General features: G+C 47.8%; 1 protein-coding gene, 1 long non-coding RNA gene and 1 other non-coding gene across 3 annotated transcripts; all 3 read left to right on the plus strand.

Annotated features, from left to right (window-relative positions):
* The first annotated feature begins 7,376 nt into the window (after nt 1-7,376).
* Nucleotides 7,377-7,482, plus strand: LOC133590736 (U6 spliceosomal RNA). The gene has a single exon (XR_009814498.1). It is a non-coding gene; the product is annotated as a U6 spliceosomal RNA (small nuclear RNA).
* A 4,295-nt stretch (nt 7,483-11,777) lies between these two features.
* Nucleotides 11,778-13,359, plus strand: LOC140678596 (uncharacterized). The gene is made up of 5 exons (XM_072912881.1): nt 11,778-11,923; nt 11,989-12,216; nt 12,287-12,830; nt 12,907-13,126; nt 13,215-13,359. The coding sequence occupies exons 1-4, from the start codon at nt 11,792-11,794 to the stop codon at nt 13,032-13,034; spliced, it is 1,032 nt and encodes a 343-aa protein (XP_072768982.1). The 5' UTR covers nt 11,778-11,791; the 3' UTR covers nt 13,035-13,126; nt 13,215-13,359.
* A 1,161-nt stretch (nt 13,360-14,520) lies between these two features.
* Nucleotides 14,521-15,246, plus strand: LOC140678597 (uncharacterized). Its single transcript, XR_012050340.1, has 2 exons — nt 14,521-14,849; nt 14,939-15,246. It is a non-coding gene; the product is annotated as an uncharacterized lncRNA (long non-coding RNA).
* Nucleotides 15,247-18,904: the final 3,658 nt, after the last annotated feature.

Genomic DNA, 18,904 nt, shown 5'->3' on the forward strand with positions numbered 1-18,904 from the left:
CGCGCTCTTTTCCTGAAAGCTGATCTGTCCAGTATTGGAGTTGATGTCAGCAGGCCAGGGAAGCTAGGGTCGATGTGAGCCAAGACATCCAGGGGGTTTAGCTCGCTCGTCTGCGGGAACAAACTGCCGCCATTGCTTGCCGTGCTACCGAGGGCCTTTGTCCCTGAATTGCTTACACACTCCGGCAGATTCAATGGGGGTCTGGCGGCAGATTTCTTTGACTTTATCGTTGGAAATGCATCTGCTTTGAGTGTCGCAGGATATCCACACATTCTTGCCATCTCTGTCGTAGCATAGCTTTCGTGGGTAAAGTGTGCGGAACAAACGTCCAATTTCTTGCCACTTTCGCATCTTTGGGCCACTGGTGCAACTTGAATCCGTCCCTGCTCGTGTTGTTACACCCTCCGACAACACACCGACGAGGCATGATGTCTCCAAGGTACGGGAAACAGTCGAAAAAACGGAAAATAACAGAGCTGATTTGACTCGGTGTTTGAGAAAATGGCGGATTGTTTCCCGATGTGACGCCACGTTGTGACGTCATCGCTCCGAGAGCGAATATTAGAAAGGCGCTTAATTCGCCAAAATTCACCCATTTAGAGTTCGGAAATCGGTTAAAAAAAAAAAAAGGTATTTTTTCTGCAACATCAAGGTATATATTGACGCTTACATAGGTCTGGTGATAATGTTCCCCTTTAAGGTGCCGACCGAGATGCTGGTGCAGTTCTACTCAGCTATCATCGAGTCCATCCTCACATCCTCCATCACCGTGTAGTTCCCCGGCGCCACAGTCCGGGACAAGCATCGACTGTAGCGCATCGTACGTGCTGCTGAGAAGGTTATTGGCTGCAAACTCCCATCCCTCCAGGAACTGTTCTCCTCCAGGACCAGGAGGCGTGTGGGTCGGATCACAGCTGACTCTTCTCACCCTGGACACAAACTATTCTCAACTCTCCCCTCAGGCAGGAGACTACGGTCCATCCAGACCCACACCTCCCGCCACCTGAACAGTTTTTTCTCCTCGGCCATCAGGCACATGAACAATAACAAGATCTGATAGCTCAGTTACAGCTCATGTTATTCTATTTTGTGTTATATGTGTTTTATGTTGCACGATTGCACCAAGTAAAATTCATAGTTTGTGAACCCGTTCTCAAACAATGGCTATAAAAACTATTCGGATTCTGATTCTAAAACGCTTCAAATATTGGTCTCCTCAGTTCCCCGAGTGAAAGAAAAAGGCACTGTAACAGTGGTAAAAATGCCCCTGCGCCAACTTATTTGCAATGTGTTACTGCCATTAAATTCTAAGTTAATGATTATTTGAAAAAACATGTAACATTCTTCTACTACTAGTACTACTACTGTTGTTGCTACTGCTGCTACTACTACTACTACTACTACTACTAAAAATACTACTAGTACTACTACTACTGTTGTTGCATGCGATTCTTCTGCCACTGGGAATATTTGTATATCATTGTTTACATGTAAACTACTAGTACAACCATACATTTACAATACATATAATTGACATGCATAGTCAAAAACACATCAAATGCTGTTCCCCCCAGGTAAACCAAAAATATTTAACTAGATAGAATAACAACTGTTATAACAATAATAACAATTAAAGTGTTTATAAACATGCATGTGACTTTATGCTTTGTTTTGGCAGACAACACAACATGGATTTTCGGCCATTGTTTGTGTGTCATGGCTTCGGAGGTGAGCTAACCCTGGAGTGTACGGCGGAGGCAGCCAAGGTGGCGAAAAAAGCAGATAAGTCATCGGTGGCCTGCGCGGTGCAGAAAGGCGAGGAGAGGAAGCCAGCGTACGCATCTGCCAATCAGGAGGTTACCCCGGATGCGCCAAGCTGGTGCTCAGTGAGAGCAAGCTCCAGTTTGGGCAGTACCGGGGTCAAACCTTCAAGTGGCTGCTGGGGAAATTACGTGGGGTACGCCTGTAGCATCGTGGTGTTGCACCAGAAGGAGCGTGACAGCGGAGACACGTCCCGGTCACCCCTCGCGGTCAACAAACCCGCACTGGCTTCATACGCGCGACTCTTCCCGGTCATGGTCTCAGGCCGTGATCATGGGGGAGACACCGTTCAGGGAGCTGGATGGCACTCATGCCAAAAGTACATACTCTGCACTGTATGAATCCCCTAACGGCGACCATCAATCGTAAGTTTAATTTGATTGATAGTGTAATACTTTCCATTGCACATGTAACATATGTGTTGTGTCTATGCAGCTACTTGCAATGGCTACGAGGCAAGCAGACCAAACTGGGTTCCACGATGCGCGCCTTCCAGCATTACGTGATGAAGCGTGACAAGGATGCGCAAACGCAGACCGCGCCCCGACATGATGCCCCAGGTAAATGCAAATGCTCTCCCCAGGACGGCCCACTCGGGTCGCTCGTTCACACCCAACGCCCACCATGTCGGCCACATTTTTTACTTGACTTTGTTTACAGGTGAAGAGGAGCCCACTGACGCCATGCTCCTTGAAGCGGCCATGGAGGTGGAATCTCAGCCTGAGTTTTCATCAAAATATACACTCATCCTACCTGAATTGAGCTGACTGAAATGTGCCGACATCTTCTACCTCGCAGACGACGAGGATGCCACCGGAAGCAGACCCTTCCCGCCTTACAGCTCCTATCGCCGGAGACGGTGCTGCGTCGCCCCTGACTTCAGGCGCCGAGGTACGAGCGCATTGCCGATGCAACGCGTGCGGTTATTCCAGCCAACGTGTTTATTGGGTGTCCCCTCTGTCACAGCTGCTGCCCTGCCAAGTCCTGGCGACAGACGCTGCCGGAAGACCAGCACGACTGGGTGGGCCGTGCGCTTTTTGTCCGAGGTCCCAAGGGGAAAGCGGTTCTCAAGTCCGGGCTGCAGCTATGGTGGCATTCTCCTCAGCTGTTGCCGTATTACACGCAGCCCCCTGCCTCGTCCGCTGTGTTTTTCTACTCGCGCTTTTTCCTGTGGTGCCCGTACAAGCTTTAGGGCTGCAAGCTTGAGTGCCCAAAATGCAAACACAAGCTGACGGTTTGCGGACTGTTCAAGACCCTGAGAAAGGTCTTGGACCTCAGTAACTGGTACTACATGGCCACAGAGTACCTGGAGTGCCACGCGTGCCACAAGAAATATGCCGCGTGGGCCAGCAACATCGTCGGGCAGCTGAACACGGCAAAACAGGCGAGGTTCCCGGCGATCCTCACCTACAAGTGAGTCATTTAAAGAGCCAAGGATGTGTGGTGCATTTGTCTGGAATCCGCGTGACCTATGTTCCTCTCCCTCTTTAACAGGTTATCTTGTGACAAGAAGGTGATATGGCAGATGCAGGCTCGCACGCTGGGTAACAGTGCCACTCGGCTTCGCTCCCACCTGGTAGTGGAGCAGTGGCGAGAGTGGCAGACTCGGGCCCTCGAGTACCTGGAGGTGATGGCTCGCTTTCGCTCCGTCGGCTCCTTCCCGCTGCCGAAGTCCTGTATCCCGCCCATGCGCCCGCTACCGAGCGTTTCCTGGCTTCTGTCGCTGTATGTGAGGGAGGTTCTTCCTCGCATGGATCACACGATGGATCACACGAAGGCCAAGATTACGTCTACATTTGGAAGTATCCTGAAAATGGACTCCACCAAGAAGGTATGTCCGAGAAATGGCACAGACTACGATCAGATTAAATGCCTTTTGTTTTTCCTAGATGACCAAGAAGCTGGCAAGTGAAGCTGCGGGAACGGCTGCCTGGGTCACCAACGAGCCGGCAGAGGGGGGCGGTCTGCTGGCCATGGCCCAGGGACTCATGCGCCGCTACCGGGAGGCCCGGCAAGACCCTCCTCACGTGCTCTACGTGGACCGTGACTGCTGCTGCTCCTCCGCCGGACAGCCTAAGGTGAGGTTTTGATTGTGCTGTGCGGTAGTCTTCAAACGGTGGCCTGGCAGAACGTGTCTGTGTCATTAGGTGGAGGCTACGTTCGGCGAGTGGGACCGGCTGGTGGAGCACCTGGACGCGTGGCACCTCATGCGCCGCTTTGCCAGGGGCGTTTCCACAGAGGCCCACACGCTGTACGGCAAATTCATGAATAGACTCTCGTTTGCCATGTTTGAGTGGGACGTGAGGCGTCTGCGTGAGGCTAAACAGGCGGAGCATGGCGGGAATGCCCACGTCGAGCTGTCGAGCAAGGAGCTGCACCGTCACACCAGAGAAGCGGAGGAGACCACGCGTCTTGTCCAGGAGGTACTGGATCACCTGTGGGATACCAAAAACACCTTGGGCGTCAACTGTTTGACCAAGACAGGATGAAGGAGATCTGGAGCACTCAGCGACGCCACTTGGGCTGCATCCAGGACCCGCCTGGCGTGGTGCTTTATACAAGGACTTCCACAGTGACCAAAGGAGGAGTGGCTCTTCCCGTCTTCCACTGTGCACGGGGCTCCACTTCTCTGGAGAGCTTCCATCTGCACCTGTGCCGTTTCATTCCAGGTAAAATCTAGGTAACTATCGATCGGGGCCACTTTCGCGGTCGTGCGTGTCTAACACATTTCCTCCGTACGATGCCGCAGGTACGTCGGCCAACACCCTCCACTTCCAGGTTTACCTCCTGGAGGGTCTGTGTAGGTGGAACGAGGACCGAGAAAGAGCGGCGGCATACTTGCCAACCCTCCCGGATTTTCCGGGAGACTCCCGAAATTCAGCGCCTCTGTCCGAAAACTTCCCGGGACAAATTTTCTCCCGAAAATCAGGCGGAGCTGGAGGCCACGCCCCCTCCAGCTCCATGAGGACCTGAGTGACGTGTCGACAGCCTGTTCTCACGTCCACTTTCCCACAATATAAACAGCGTGCCTGCCCAATCACATTATAACTGTAGAATGATCGAGATCAAGTTCTTGGCTTCTTATGTTGGTTTATTGTTAGGCAGTTTCATTAACGTCCTCCCAGCGCGGCAACAACACAACAACAGCAGTCACGTTTTTGTCTGCCGTAAACAGCAATGTTGTGACACTCTTAAACAGGACAATACTGCCATCTTCTGTACATGCATATGTGACAATAACATCTACGGCTTTCATAGAGTGCAGTGCACAACTGTGCAGACAAGGAGACGAAGCAGAATGCATCATCAGAGAGGGTGTTCAGCATGGTTAGAAAAATAGTGACAGAGAATAGAACAAGGATGTACAATTCAACCCTTAACATTGAGTAGATGAGTGTTATGTGTGCGTATATGTATAAATAAATGAACACTGAAATTCTTCTTTTATTTATATATATATATATATATATATATATATATAATAAAATAAATATATATATATATCTAGAATCCACTGAAAGTCAAGTATTTCTTATATATATATATGAAATACTTGACTTGGTGAATTCTTAACCACGCCCCCAACCACGCCCCCCCCGACCCCGATACTACCGTTAGCATGCTATCTATTATTAGCATGCTAACATCTTAACATTAGCATGCTAACTTCTTTTTAGATAATTTTGCAACTGTGTTCCCCCGAGTCATACAACTTCATAGTTGCCACATGCCAACTGTTTTATACATTTTAAATACATTTTCGATTTTTCTACTTTCTCATTTTATATTTGTTTAGCTAGTGGCAACAAACAGGGAAAATTAAGAAAATTCTGACTTCTTAAGGCTGACAGTATTGGAGGTGTTAGAAATTACATATGTTGATCTAAGTTGGTGACAACTGGAAAGTACCGTATTTTCCGCACTATTAGCCGCACCTAAAAACCACAAATTTACTCAAAAGCTGACAGTGCGGCTTATAACCCGGTGCGCTTTATATAAGGATTAATATTAAGATTCATTTTCATAAAGTTTCGGTCTCGCAACTACGGTAAACAGCCGCCATCTTTTTTCCCCGTAGAAGAGGAAGTGCTTCTTCTTCTACGCAAGCAACCGCCAAGGTAAGCACCCGCCCCCATAGAACAGGAAGCGCTTCTTCTTCTACTGTAAGCAACCACCCGCCCGCGTAGAAGAAGAAGAAGCGCGCGGATATTACGTTTCATTTCCTTTGTGTGTTTACATCTGTAAAGACCACAAAATGGCTCCTACTAAGCGACAGGGATCCGGTTCATGAAAAGACGCAATCTCTCCATCCGCACACGGACTACTATTTCACAGCAACTGCCTAAAGACTTTCAAGAAAAGCTGGCTACTTTCCGTGCATATTGTAAAAACAAGATAGCTGAAAAAAAGATCCGGCCAGAGAACATTATCAACATGGACGAGGTTCCACTGACTTTTGATATTCCTGTGAACCGCACTGTGGATACAACGGGAGCACGTACGGTGAATATTCGCACCACAGGGAATGAGAAGTCATCCTTCACTGTGGTTCTAGCTTGCCATGCTAATGGCCAGAAACTTCCACCCATGGTGATATTCAAAAGGAAGACCTTGCCAAAAGAGACCTTTCCAGCCGGCGTCATCATAAAAGCTAACTTGAAGGGATGGATGGATGGATGAAGAAAAGATGAGCGAGTGGTTAAGGTAAGTTTACGCGAAGAGGCCGGGTGGCTTTTTTCACGCAGCTCCGTCCATGTTGATATACGACTCCATGCGCGCCCACATCACGCTGGTTTTTAATATATTATTAAAGTTTGACTGACCTATCTGACTGTTTTTTTGACATTCCTTTAGCGCAGTTAGATGCGGCTTACAACACGGGGCGGCTTATAGGTGGACAAAGTTTTGAAATATGCCGTTCATTGAAGGCGCGGCTTATAACCCAGGGCGCCTTATGGTGCGGAAAATACGGTAAGTAATACACATCGTTTGAATCCTGATTGCACTACATTGGGAAAACATACTGTTTTTAGTTTTTGCAAGTAGTATTTTTTGAATATTTAGCAAGGTCGACCACACACTTAAATAACAAAAAACATCAAAGTAATGATAATATTTGGCTTCTGTAATGGCGTATTGGTAAGGACTTGTGAAGAAAGCCATGTGATCAGAGGCATGAGCGTTCTCCACGAGAACAAGTCTGCTGGAGAAGGAGTATGTTCTGATGGGGGAGGAGTATGCAAATATTCTTGTCGTCAGACTGCTGCCTTTGTTGGTGCCGTGAGGGGGAAGGAACCTTTTGCACCAATGCTAGCAGTCTGACGTCCAAGGCCTTTGAATATACTACCCATCGGCCCTTACTGGGACTGACTCAGACTGCATTTGAAGTTTATTTTTAGCGCTGTCATTACATAGATACATTAGATCATAATCATCCGTAAACATTGACATGTTGTATCATATAGAGTTCAATTTGGCTTGTTTTCTGCGACCATGTCTGTGCAAAAGGTAGCGGGACGTAGCCTACTTATACCAAATCGTTTCCTAGACCCATTGCGCTACTTCGGTAACGCATATACTAAAATTGGAACGATACAGAGAAGATTAGCATGGCCCCTGCGCAAGGATGACACGCAAATTCGTGAAGCGTTCCTCATTTTTATTTTTTTAATAAATAAGCATGCAAGTATTGAAAAGTACAATATGCTTCATCTACATCAGGCCTGGCCAACCCGCGGCTCTTTGGCTGGTTTCATATATATATATATATATATATATATATATATATATATATATATATACATACATACATACATACAGGTAAAAGCCAGTAAATTAGAATATTTTGAAAAACTTGATTTATTTCAGTAATTGCATTCAAAAGGTGTAACTTGTACATTATATTTATTCATTGCACACAGACTGATGCATTCAAATGTTTATTTCATTTAATTTTGATGATTTGAAGTGGCAACAAATGAAAATCCAAAATTCCGTGTGTCACAAAATTAAAATATTACTTAAGGCTAATACAAAAAAGGGATTTTTAGAAATGTTGGCCAACTGAAAAGTATGAAAATGAAAAATATGAGCATGTACAATACTCAATATTTGTTTGGAGCTCCTTTTGCCTCAATTACTGCGTTAATGCGGCGTGGCATGGAGTCGATGAGTTTCTGGCACTGCTCAGGTGTTATGAGAGCCCAGGTTGCTCTGATAGTGGCCTTCAACTCTTCTGCGTTTTTGGGTCTGGCATTCTGCATCTTCCTTTTCACAATACCCCATAGATTTTCTATGGGGCTAAGGTCAGGGGAGTTGGCGGGCCAATTTAGAACAGAAATACCATGGTCCGTAAACCAGGCACGGGTAGATTTTGCGCTGTGTGCAGGCGCCAAGTCCTGTTGGAACTTGAAATCTCCATCTCCATAGAGCAGGTCAGCAGCAGGAAGCATGAAGTGCTCTAAAACTTGCTGGTAGACGGCTGCGTTGACCCTGGATCTCAGGAAACAGAGTGGACCGACACCAGCAGATGACATGGCACCCCAAACCATCACTGATGGTGGAAACTTTACACTAGACTTCAGGCAACGTGGATCCTGTGCCTCTCCTGTCTTCCTCCAGACTCTGGGACCTCGATTTCCAAAGGAAATGCAAAATTTGCTTTCGTCAGAAAACATGACTTTGGACCACTCAGCATCAGTCCAGCTCTTTTTTTCCTTAGCCCAGGTGAGACGCTTTGCGCGCTGTTTCTTGGTCAACAGTGGCTTACACGAGGTATGCGGCAGTTGAAACCCATGTCTTTCAAGCGTCTCTTGGTGGTGGATCTTGAAGCACTGACTCCAGCAGCTGTCCACTCCTTCTGAATCTCCCCCACATTTTTGAATGGTTTTTTTTTCACAATCTTGACCAGGGCGCGGTGATCCCTATCGCTTGTACACTTTTTCTGACCACAGTTTTTCCTTCCCTTTGCCTCTCCATTAATAGCGTTAACTTTGGGGTGTGCGTTTTAACACGTTTAACACGAGGAGGAGAAGAGGGGGGGGGGGGTGCTTGACGGGAGCGGGGGTTGTATTCTTCGACACATTTAAACAATTAACGCAAATAAAACATGTTTTAATCGTGTGTGTGCAAGTACTGTATGGTTTAACTTTGTAACCTTACTGTTGTGGTGTAACTTTTAGCATGAGGAGACATCAAGCAGCTTGCTGTGAGTGTTGTCTTCAATTCAACACATTTAAACAACAAACGAAAAAAAACACTTTTAATTGTGTGTGTGAAACGAAAATAACGTGTTAAATGTAACAGACATGTGTTATTTGTGATTAAATTGGCGCAGGGAACAGTGTATGGCTTTGTTTGTTTGTTTGTTTCTTTGAAGAACAAAAGGAATCCTAAACTAAAATGGCTGCCATCACCCCCCCCCCCCCCCATCAAACTTTTTTTTTTCCTCTACTAATGTTGTTGCTGGTACTACTACACTACCACAAGTACTACTACTACTATTACTACTACTACTACAAATACAAGTACTACTACTACTAGTACTACTACAAATACAAATACTTCTTCTATACTACTACTACTACAAATAGTACTACTATAATACTACTACTACTACTACTACAAATACAAGTACTACTACTACTACTATACTACTACAAAACACAACTACTACTACTATACTACTACTATACTACTACAAACACTACTACTACTATACTACTACAAAAGACAACTACTACTACAAACACTACTACTACTACTACAAATACAAATACTTCTTCTATACTACTACTACAAATAGTACTACTACTATAATAATACTACTACTACTACTACTACAAATACAAGTACTACTACTACTACTACTACTGTTGTTGCATATGATTCTTCTGCCACTGGGAATATTTGTATATCATTGTTTACATGTAAACTACTAGAAGTACAACCATACATTTACAATACATATAATTGACATGCTTAGTCAAAAACACATTAAATGCTGTTCCCCCGAATAAAGCAAAAATATTTAACTAGATAGAATAACAACAATAACTGTGTTTATAAACGTGCATGTGACTTTATGCTTTGTTTTGGCAGACAATAGCTTCCTTGGACAACGCAACATGGATTTTCACCCATTGTTTGTGTTTCATGGCGTCTCCACTGAGCTAACCCTGGAGCGTACGGCGGAGGCAACCAAGGTGGCGAAAAATAAGTCATCGGTGGCCTGCGCGGTGCAGAACGGCGAGGAGGTGAAAGAGGAAGCCCGGGCACGCATACGCCAGTCTGGAGGAGACCCCGAATGCACCAAGCTGGTGCTCAGTGAGAGCAAGCTCCAGTTTGGGCAGTACCGGGGTCAAACCTTCAAGTGGCTGCTGGGGAATGACGTGGGGTACGCCTGCAGCATCGTGGTGTTGCACCAGAAGGAGCGTGACAGCGGAGACACGTCCCAGTCACCCCTCGCGGTCAACAAAACCGCACTGGCGTCATACGCGCGACTCTTTCCGGACATGGTCGCCGCCCTGCACTCTCAGGCCGTGCTAATGGGGGAGATGCCCGTCAGGGAGCTGGATGGCAGAGCAGTGGGTTTTGGGGCTCATGCCAAAAGGACATACTCCGCATTGTATGAATCCCCCTACGGCGACGATAAATCGTAAGTTTAATTTGATTGATGGGGGAATACTTTCCATTGCACATGTAACATGTGTTGTGTCTATGCAGCTACTTGCAATGGCTACGAGGCAAGCGGACCAAACCGGGTTCCACGATGCACGCCTTCCAGCGTTACGTGTTGAAGCGTGACAAGGATGCGCAAACGCAGACCGCGCCCGGACCTGTCGCCCCAGGTAAATGCTCTCCCCAGGTTTGCTTGACTTTGTTAACAGGTGAAGAGGAGTCCACTGATGCCACCACTGATGCCATGCTCCTGGAGCCCACTGATGCCATGCTCCTTGAAGCGGCCATGGAGGCGGAATCTCAGCGTGAGTTTTCATCATTGTTCATTGTCCAAAATATACGCTAATCTGAACTGAATTGAGCTGATCTGAAATGTGCCAACAGCTTCTACCTCGCAGACGCCGATGAGGACGCCACTGGAAGCAGGCCCTTCCCGCCTTACAGCTCCTATCGCCGGAGATGGTGCTGCGTCACCCCTGACTTCAGGCGCCGAGGTACGAGCGCATTGCCGACGCGACGTTTGAGGTTATTCCAGCCAACGTGTTTATTTGGTGTCCCTTCTGTTACAGTCGCTGCCCAAGTCCTGGCGACAGATGCTGCCGGAGGAACAGCACGACTGGGTGGGGCGTGCGCTTTTTGTCCGAGGTCCCAAGGGGAAAGCGGTTCTCAGGTCCGGGCTGCAGCTATGGTGGCATCCTCCTCAGGCGTTGCCGTATTACACGCAGCCCCCTGCCTCTCCCGCTGTGTTTTTCCACTCCCGCTTTTTCCTGTGGTGTCCGTACAAGCTTTGGGGCTGTAAGCTAGAGTGCCCAAAATGCAGGCGCAAGTTGACGGGTTGCGGACTGTACAAGACCCTGAGAAAGGTCTTGGACATCCGTGACTGGTACTACATGGCCACAGAGTATCTGGAGTGCCACGCGTGCCACAAGAAGTATGCCGCGTGGGCCTGCAACATCATCAGGCAGCTGAGCACGGCGCTCCAGGCACAGTTCCCGGCGATCCTCACCTACAAGTGAGTCATTTAAAGAGGCAAGGATGTGTGGTGCATTTGTCTGGAATCTGTGTGACCGTGTGTTCCTCTCCGTCTTTAACAGGCTATCTTGTGACAAGGGGGTGATATGGCAGATGCAGGCTCGCACGCTGGGTAACAGTGCCACTCGTCTTCGCTCGCACTTGGTAGCGGAGCACTCGCGAGAGTGGCAGACTCGGGCCCTATTCTACCTGGAGGTGATGGATCGCTTTCGCGCTGTCTGCTCCCCCCCCCCCCCCCCCCCCCCCCCCGCTGCCGCCCATGCGCCCGCTACCGAGCGTTTCCTGGCTGCTGTCAGTGTACGTGAGGGAGGTTTATCCTCGCATGGAGCACACGAAGGCCAGGATTACGTCTATATTCGGAAGTATCCTGAAAATGGACTCCACCAAGAAGGTACGTCCGAGAAACGGCACCGACTGCGATCACGTTAAATGCCTTACGTCTTTTGTGTTTCCTAGATGATCAAGAAGCTGGCAGGTGAAGCCGCGGGAACGGCTACCTGGGTCACCAACGTCGGCAACGAGCTGGGCCAGGTGCTCATGTCGGTGGTGACGGCGGCAGAGGGGGACGGTCTGCTGCCCATGGCCCAGGGACTTATGCGCCGCTACCGGGAGACCAGGCGAGACCTTCCTCTCGTGCTCTACGTGGACCGTGACTGCTGCTGCTCCGCCGCCGGACAGTCTAAGGTGAGGTTTTGATCTGTTGTGCGGTAGTCTTCAAATTATGGCCTACCATAACATGCGTCTGTGTCATTAGGTGGCGGCTATGTTCGGCGAGTGGGACCGGCTGGTGGTGCGCCTGGACGTGTGGCACCTCATGCGCCGCTTTTCCAGCGGCGTTTCCACAGAGGCCCACACGCTCTATGGCGAATTTATGAATAGACTCTCGTTTGCCATGTTTGAGTGGGACGAGGGGGACGTGAGGCGTCTGAGGGAGGCTAAGCAGGCAGAGCATGGCGGGAACGCCCACGTCGAGCTGTCGGCCAAGGAGATGCACCGTCACTGCCGCCGGCGCACCAGAGGAGCGGAGGAGACCACGCGTCTTATCCAGGAGGTGCTGGATCACATGTGGGACGCTAAAAACACAATGGGCGTCAAGCTATTTGACCAAGACAGAATGAAGGAGATCTGGAGCACTCAGCAACGCCACGTGGGCTGCATCCAGGACCCGCCTGGCGTGGCGCTTTATGCCAGAACTTCCACAGTGACCAGAGGAGGGGTGGCTCTTCCCGTCTTCCGCTGTGCACGGGGCTCCACTTCTCTTGAGAGCTTCCATCTGCACTTGTGCCGTTTTATTCCAGGTAAAGTCTGTGTTTGACAAGCCTTTTGGGCCACTTTCGCAGACGTGCGTGTCTAACACATTTCCTCTGTACGCAGGTACGACGGCCAACGCCCTCCATTTCCAGGTTTACCTCCTGGAGGGTCTGTGTAGGTGGAACGAGGACCGAGGACCGAGGACGAGCGGCGGTGAAGGAGGCCGATGCTGTCACGGTGCGGTGTTATGACGCCGGTCTGCAAGACGCCCTCGCGCGGCTAACACAAAAGCATTACGGTGTCACGCTGGTTGACAATTACACCCCGGCGAGCAAGTACACAGGTAACGTGGACAGGGGGAGTGGAAGATTTGCTGCTGCGGCGGCCATGAAAATCCATTTCGGTCTCATTTGATGTTTAATTGTGTTCAGGAGAGCTTATTGGCATCCAGTACCTGTATGCCCAGACTGGCGCCGTGCTGCAGTCCCACGCCGTGGATGATCCGGACCAGCCTGATGACTCAGCTGACCTGAAAGACGAGCAGGAGGACGAAGACCAACTCGAGGATGACGCGGGCTACGATGACACGCCAGTGGGAGTCGAGCAGTATACGGGTGACTGCCATTCCTTCCCTCCCGATGATGAGCCGGCAGAAGAGAAGGAAGAAGTAAGTGTTGTCTTTCTCCTGACTTACCTGACGATTTGGAACGTGAGTAATAAAGATCTGTTTTTTGACACAGGATGTGTTGGGTCCAGACGGGAACGGCGGATACCAGCATGTCTGTCGCTTGGCCACCGCCCTTGTTGCGCTGCGGCGCCAAATGTTTGTGCAGCCTCGGCAGGAGAGGCATATTATCGAGCTTTGGCAAAACCTGACAGACGTAGACAAAGCTCCTCTCAGCCTTCCCCCCCGCCACGCTCCCAAGCTGAACAAGGGACGCTTCAAGGTCTCCAGGCAGCACCACTTGGAAGGGGTGGCCAGTGTAAAGCGGTATAAACAATTTATTTTATTATATCAACTTGTGTCATTTGCAAGACAATTTATTTTATTTTTCAATGTGTGTACTAATCAGTGTGATGTTGGTGTTCTTTCCATCTAGTTTGTACATCGGGCGGGGCGTCGAGGTTGCGCACCATCCGGACACAAGCAGGTTGATGGAGGCCGTATTTATTCAGCTGTCGAGCCACCACAGACAAGAGCACAGAATTGCGAGGATACGGCAGAGCCGATGGTCGCTGATAATGCGGGACTACACGCGCATTCGCGAGAAACTGTCCAAAAACCGGGCCATCAAAGCTGCTGGCTGCAGCATTCGCCTCTTGGAGGTCAACCACCGCACGCTCACTCAATGGTAACGCTTGTGTAATAATACTATGTATGCTTCGTAAAACAGTGCTGATTATTGATGGAAATGCTAATACATTTATGTATGCATACACACAGGTTCAACAAGCGGTGTAAGGACATGGCCACTGCTGATGATGTTGCGACGGTGCCAGCACAAAGTGCAGCGGCGACGACAACACAGTCCCTTCCTGCAGCCAGGGAACTGATGTTAGACATCGCACAACCCCATGATGCACACGATTATCAGCACCCAGCTCACACCTCTGGCCTGGCTTGCACACGGAGGGGGCCTGTGGTGCCAGAACTCTACCGTGCTGTTGTTGCTGCTGCTGCTGCTACTGCTACTACTACTGCTGCTGCTCCTCCTCCTCCTCCATCATCCTCTGCTGCTGCTGCTACTGCTACTACTACTGCTGCTGCTGCTCCTCCTCCTCCTCCATCATCCTCTGCTGCTGCTACTGCTGCTGCTCCTCCTCCTCCATCAGTACCACGCTCAACTGCCTGGTATCGGAAAAAGAAGGCACTCCGCCTAGGTGGTATTATGGACGTCGACGAGCTCAAGCGAACCGAGACATTCAAGTGCAAACTCTGTGGGCAGCCAAAGAATAAAGAACATGGCCACAGTCGCTACAGAAACGAGACCTTTTGCGCACGTTCGCAGGGGCGTTCGGTGGAGGAGTGGCTGGCTGAGAAGAGGAGCCAGGACACCCAAAGACAGGTACTAGTGTTTGTTTATGATTGTTGCCCTCGTCTTTGACCTGCACTACCTCAACTTCTTTACTGATTGCTTCATCTTGTCACCCACAGAGGCAGACCCAGCACACAAGAGCAACACAGCCACAGCCACTTGCTAACCCACAGACCCCTGTGCCCAACCCATACGCCCAATCAATGCTGCTGCTGCGGAAGATTTTACCAAAGCCACCTCCGTAACCTTAATTGGCCCTCTGTTATTTGCATTGTCCCTTTTATACTGCTTTTGAATTGTATAGTTTTGTTATTTATAGTTTTGTTATTGTACTGCTTTTGCATTGTATAGTTTTGTTATTTATAGTTTTGTTATTGTATATTGTCTATGTTTGCTGTGTAAATTAAACACAAGATGTTAATTTTAATGATTGATTGCATTTCATTCCTTACTAGTGTTGATTTTAATGATTGATTGCATTGCATTCTTTAAAATCGTGAACGAGGCCGGGACGCGAACACGCGACGTCGGGTCGAACTGCTCGGCACTGCGATATAGCTCCCCTCGCTGCGAGGCGAGCTATATCGCAGTCCGGTGGGCGCGGCCTCCGGGGACGCGACACACCGAGCACGTGGCTAATTTGCATGCGAGGGCGGGTACGAGAAAGCGCACCGAGGTGTCAGACGTCGCGGGTGAGTTTTCGCGGAAAAGCCGCGGTAGGAAGGCTTCGGGTGCTACCGCACCGGGGAAAATGAGGCGAGCAGGGCACTCCGCGCAGGTGCGCTTGGCCCAAGGAACAGGAAGTTCGCTGCTCGCAGGATGACACGCAAATTCGTGAAGCGTTCCTCATTTTATTTTTTTAATAAATAAGCATGCAAGTATTGAAAAGTACAATATGCTTCATCTACATCAGGCCTGGCCAACCCGCAGCTCTTTGGCTGGTTTCATTAGGGCCCGCATGGCCCATTGCATAAGGACTCCCACAGGGAGTCCTTATGCAATGGGACATAAGGACCTATTGAATTTGTAAGGTTTTATTCTTTATTCTTTATTCTTCCGCCGCCACATTAAACTGTAATTTGACCCACTTAACATGCTTCAAAACTCACCATATTTGACCCACACATCAGGACCTGCGAAAATTGCCTTTAAAAAAAAAAAACGAACCACAAAACTCAAAATTGCGCTCTAGCGCCCCCTAGAAGAAAAAAAAAACTAGACTGCCTGTAACTCCCACTAGGAAGGTCGGAGAGACATGAAACAAAAACCTCTATGTAGGTCTGACTTAGACCTACATTTCATAATAGTACATTCTCGGGCTAAAATCAACAGGAAGTTGGCAATTCCCCCTTCAAGACAAAAAAACAGTCACTTTTGCCTCTTTGAGCTGTAATTTGACCCCCTTAACATGCTTCAAAACTCACCAAACTGAACGCACACATCAGGACTAGCAGAAATTGCGATCTAATAAAAAAACCTAACCCCAAATCTCAAAATTGCGCTCTACCACAATTTTTGAATACAACGGAGAGAAAACTGCTCCTCGGAAGAAAAAAATTACAAAACTGCCTGTAACTCCCACTGGGAAGGTCGGAGAGACATGAAACACATACCTCTATGTAGGTCTCACTTACACCTACATTTCATAAATTGACAACCCCCAGCAAAAATCAACAGGAAGTTTGCTATTCCCCCTTCAAAACAAAATGTTTGTAAAAACCGGTCACCTTTCTTCAAAATCTATCTCCTCTGAGCGCGTTTGTCGTTTCGGCTTCAAACTAACACAGGAGAGAGATTAAACCCTTGTGTATAAAATAACAGAACAGCGTTTTAATACCTGCTCCGGTTTTGATTTTATGACCCTTCAAAGACCCGCTGCGCTGATGCTGTTGCGCTGCTGTTTTTTCAAGATGGCTGCTTAAAAGCAGGAAGCACCAGCATGCCCACACAATGCAGACAAGGTAGGTACACTAGACAAAAGTATTGGGACAATTCGGACTAAAAGTAGACAAAAGTATTGGGACACTTAGGACTACAACTGGACAAAAGTATTGGGACACTTAGGACAACCACTGGACAAAAGTATTGGGACACTTACACTGGCCAAAAGTATTGGGACACTTAGGACTAGCACCTGCCAAATACGCAGGCCCGACCAATGCTGCTTGCAGCTTTAATTATATATATTATATATATATATATATATATATAAACATTTAAAAAAAAAAAACAACATATCATTAGTGCCCACAAGGTGTAGATGCGACAAACTCTTTAATGTCGGAGGCCCACGTTGCCGTGTTACTGTACTGTAGTATATCTACTGTCTCTGGCGTTCGCCGGGACGAAAAACACTACATTTCCCAAAATGCAGCGCGACCGAGACACGGCCGCTTCATTGACTTCCGCTCAGCACAAAGAGGGCATTTTCTCAAAATCTAGCTTGTAAAACACCGTGGCGTTCAACACGCGGCCTCTTCTATAGGCCGTGATCGTGATCATCACGATGAAAAAAAGGAAATACTTGGATTTCATTACAATATTCGGATTACTTTTTCCGCCCGGCTTAATCCGGTTTGAGTTGCACATAAGAAGAAGAAGAGGCCAAAGCCGGTTTGAGTGACGTCAAACGTGCATGTGCGTGAGATCACAGTAGTAAACAATTTGTGACAAGTTCGCTCTCAAAATGGCAGGGGAAAAAACACAGCAAAACAAAAGTATGAAGAACACACGACAGTTCATATTTTTTGTTGAACGTAATGGCAAGCCATTCTACCTTATATGTCAGGCGTCATTAGCGCATTTCAAAGCTTCAAATCTTCAGCGTCACTTTAGCTCACTCCATGCTAACATCGACCAGGAATCTCCAAAAGGGACAGAACTTCGCAAGCACAAGTTGGCCACTTTGAAAAGTCAGGCAGAAAAGCAGAAACAGTTTTTCCCAAAATTTACGAAGCACTCAGAGACCGTAACGCTTGTATCAAAAGCCATACAATGAAGGGGACTTTGTTAAAAAAATGCCTCAGTGACGCTGTTGAAATCTTGTCTCCTGAAGACGACAAACTAAAAAGAAGGGTATGTCCCGCCACATTGTTGAACGCAGAATATCGGACATTAACACGGATATTGAATCCCAGTTGCACTCTGATCTTCAAGCATGAGAGTATTTTAGTGTTGCATTGGATGAGAGTTGTGACATACAAGACAAGCCTCAGTTGGCAATATTTGCACAGTCTGCACACGATTGTGTGATAAAAGAAGAACACCTCATCAGCTGAGACCATTTCTAATTTGAAATCGATGTTGGATACTCCTAGCTTTCTGTAGAAGGCTTTAATGTGTTCTACACCAAAGCGACCAGATTGATGGGACAGCTTGTTGACAAAAGTTGCGGCTATGCTGGTGAAAAAGGTGTTAAGTCTGCTTGCTACCTCCATTTTGTCTGTAATGAGGGAGTCACCCTCCTTGATGCTGATGTTGCTGAGGCTTATTTGTGTTTTCCTCTATTTTTTCATTAATGTAATTTTTTTTAAGGATTTAGTCAGGTTGGTTGCCTTATTTCTTAATTTATTGAATTGCTTTTTGAGAGTTGAAAGGAGTGATTTGAGGTTATTATTGGATTGTTTATCTACTTCTGTTTTACACTTTTGGTATTCAGAGTATTTTCTGTCTCTGTCTTTTATGGCAGCTAATAGGTCCGGATTCATCCATGGTTCAGAGCGGGCTTTGATCCCGACTGTTCTCACGGGAGCCATGTCATTTAGTATCTTTAGGAACGCTGTTTTGAAGCGATCCCAAGCAACATTGACCAGGTTTCTCGTGAGCACAGGAGACCAGTCCCACTCATCTAATTATAAATTGAAATTATCACTGGAGTATTTTTTAAGGGATCTGGATTGGGCTGTTATGTGGCAATTTGGGTTTTGCTATTTTGCGGGTGCAGAAGGTTAGATAGTGGTCGCAAAGACCACAGATCATGACCCCACTATTTTTTATTTTAGGCCGGTCTGAAGTGAGAATGAGATCTATGGTTGATTGGGTGGAATCACACACCCTTGTAGGTAGTGTTATTAGTTGGGAAAGAC

This window comes from Nerophis lumbriciformis, linkage group LG03 (assembly GCF_033978685.3).
Source record: "Nerophis lumbriciformis linkage group LG03, RoL_Nlum_v2.1, whole genome shotgun sequence".
Classification (NCBI taxonomy): domain Eukaryota; kingdom Metazoa; phylum Chordata; class Actinopteri; order Syngnathiformes; family Syngnathidae; genus Nerophis; species Nerophis lumbriciformis.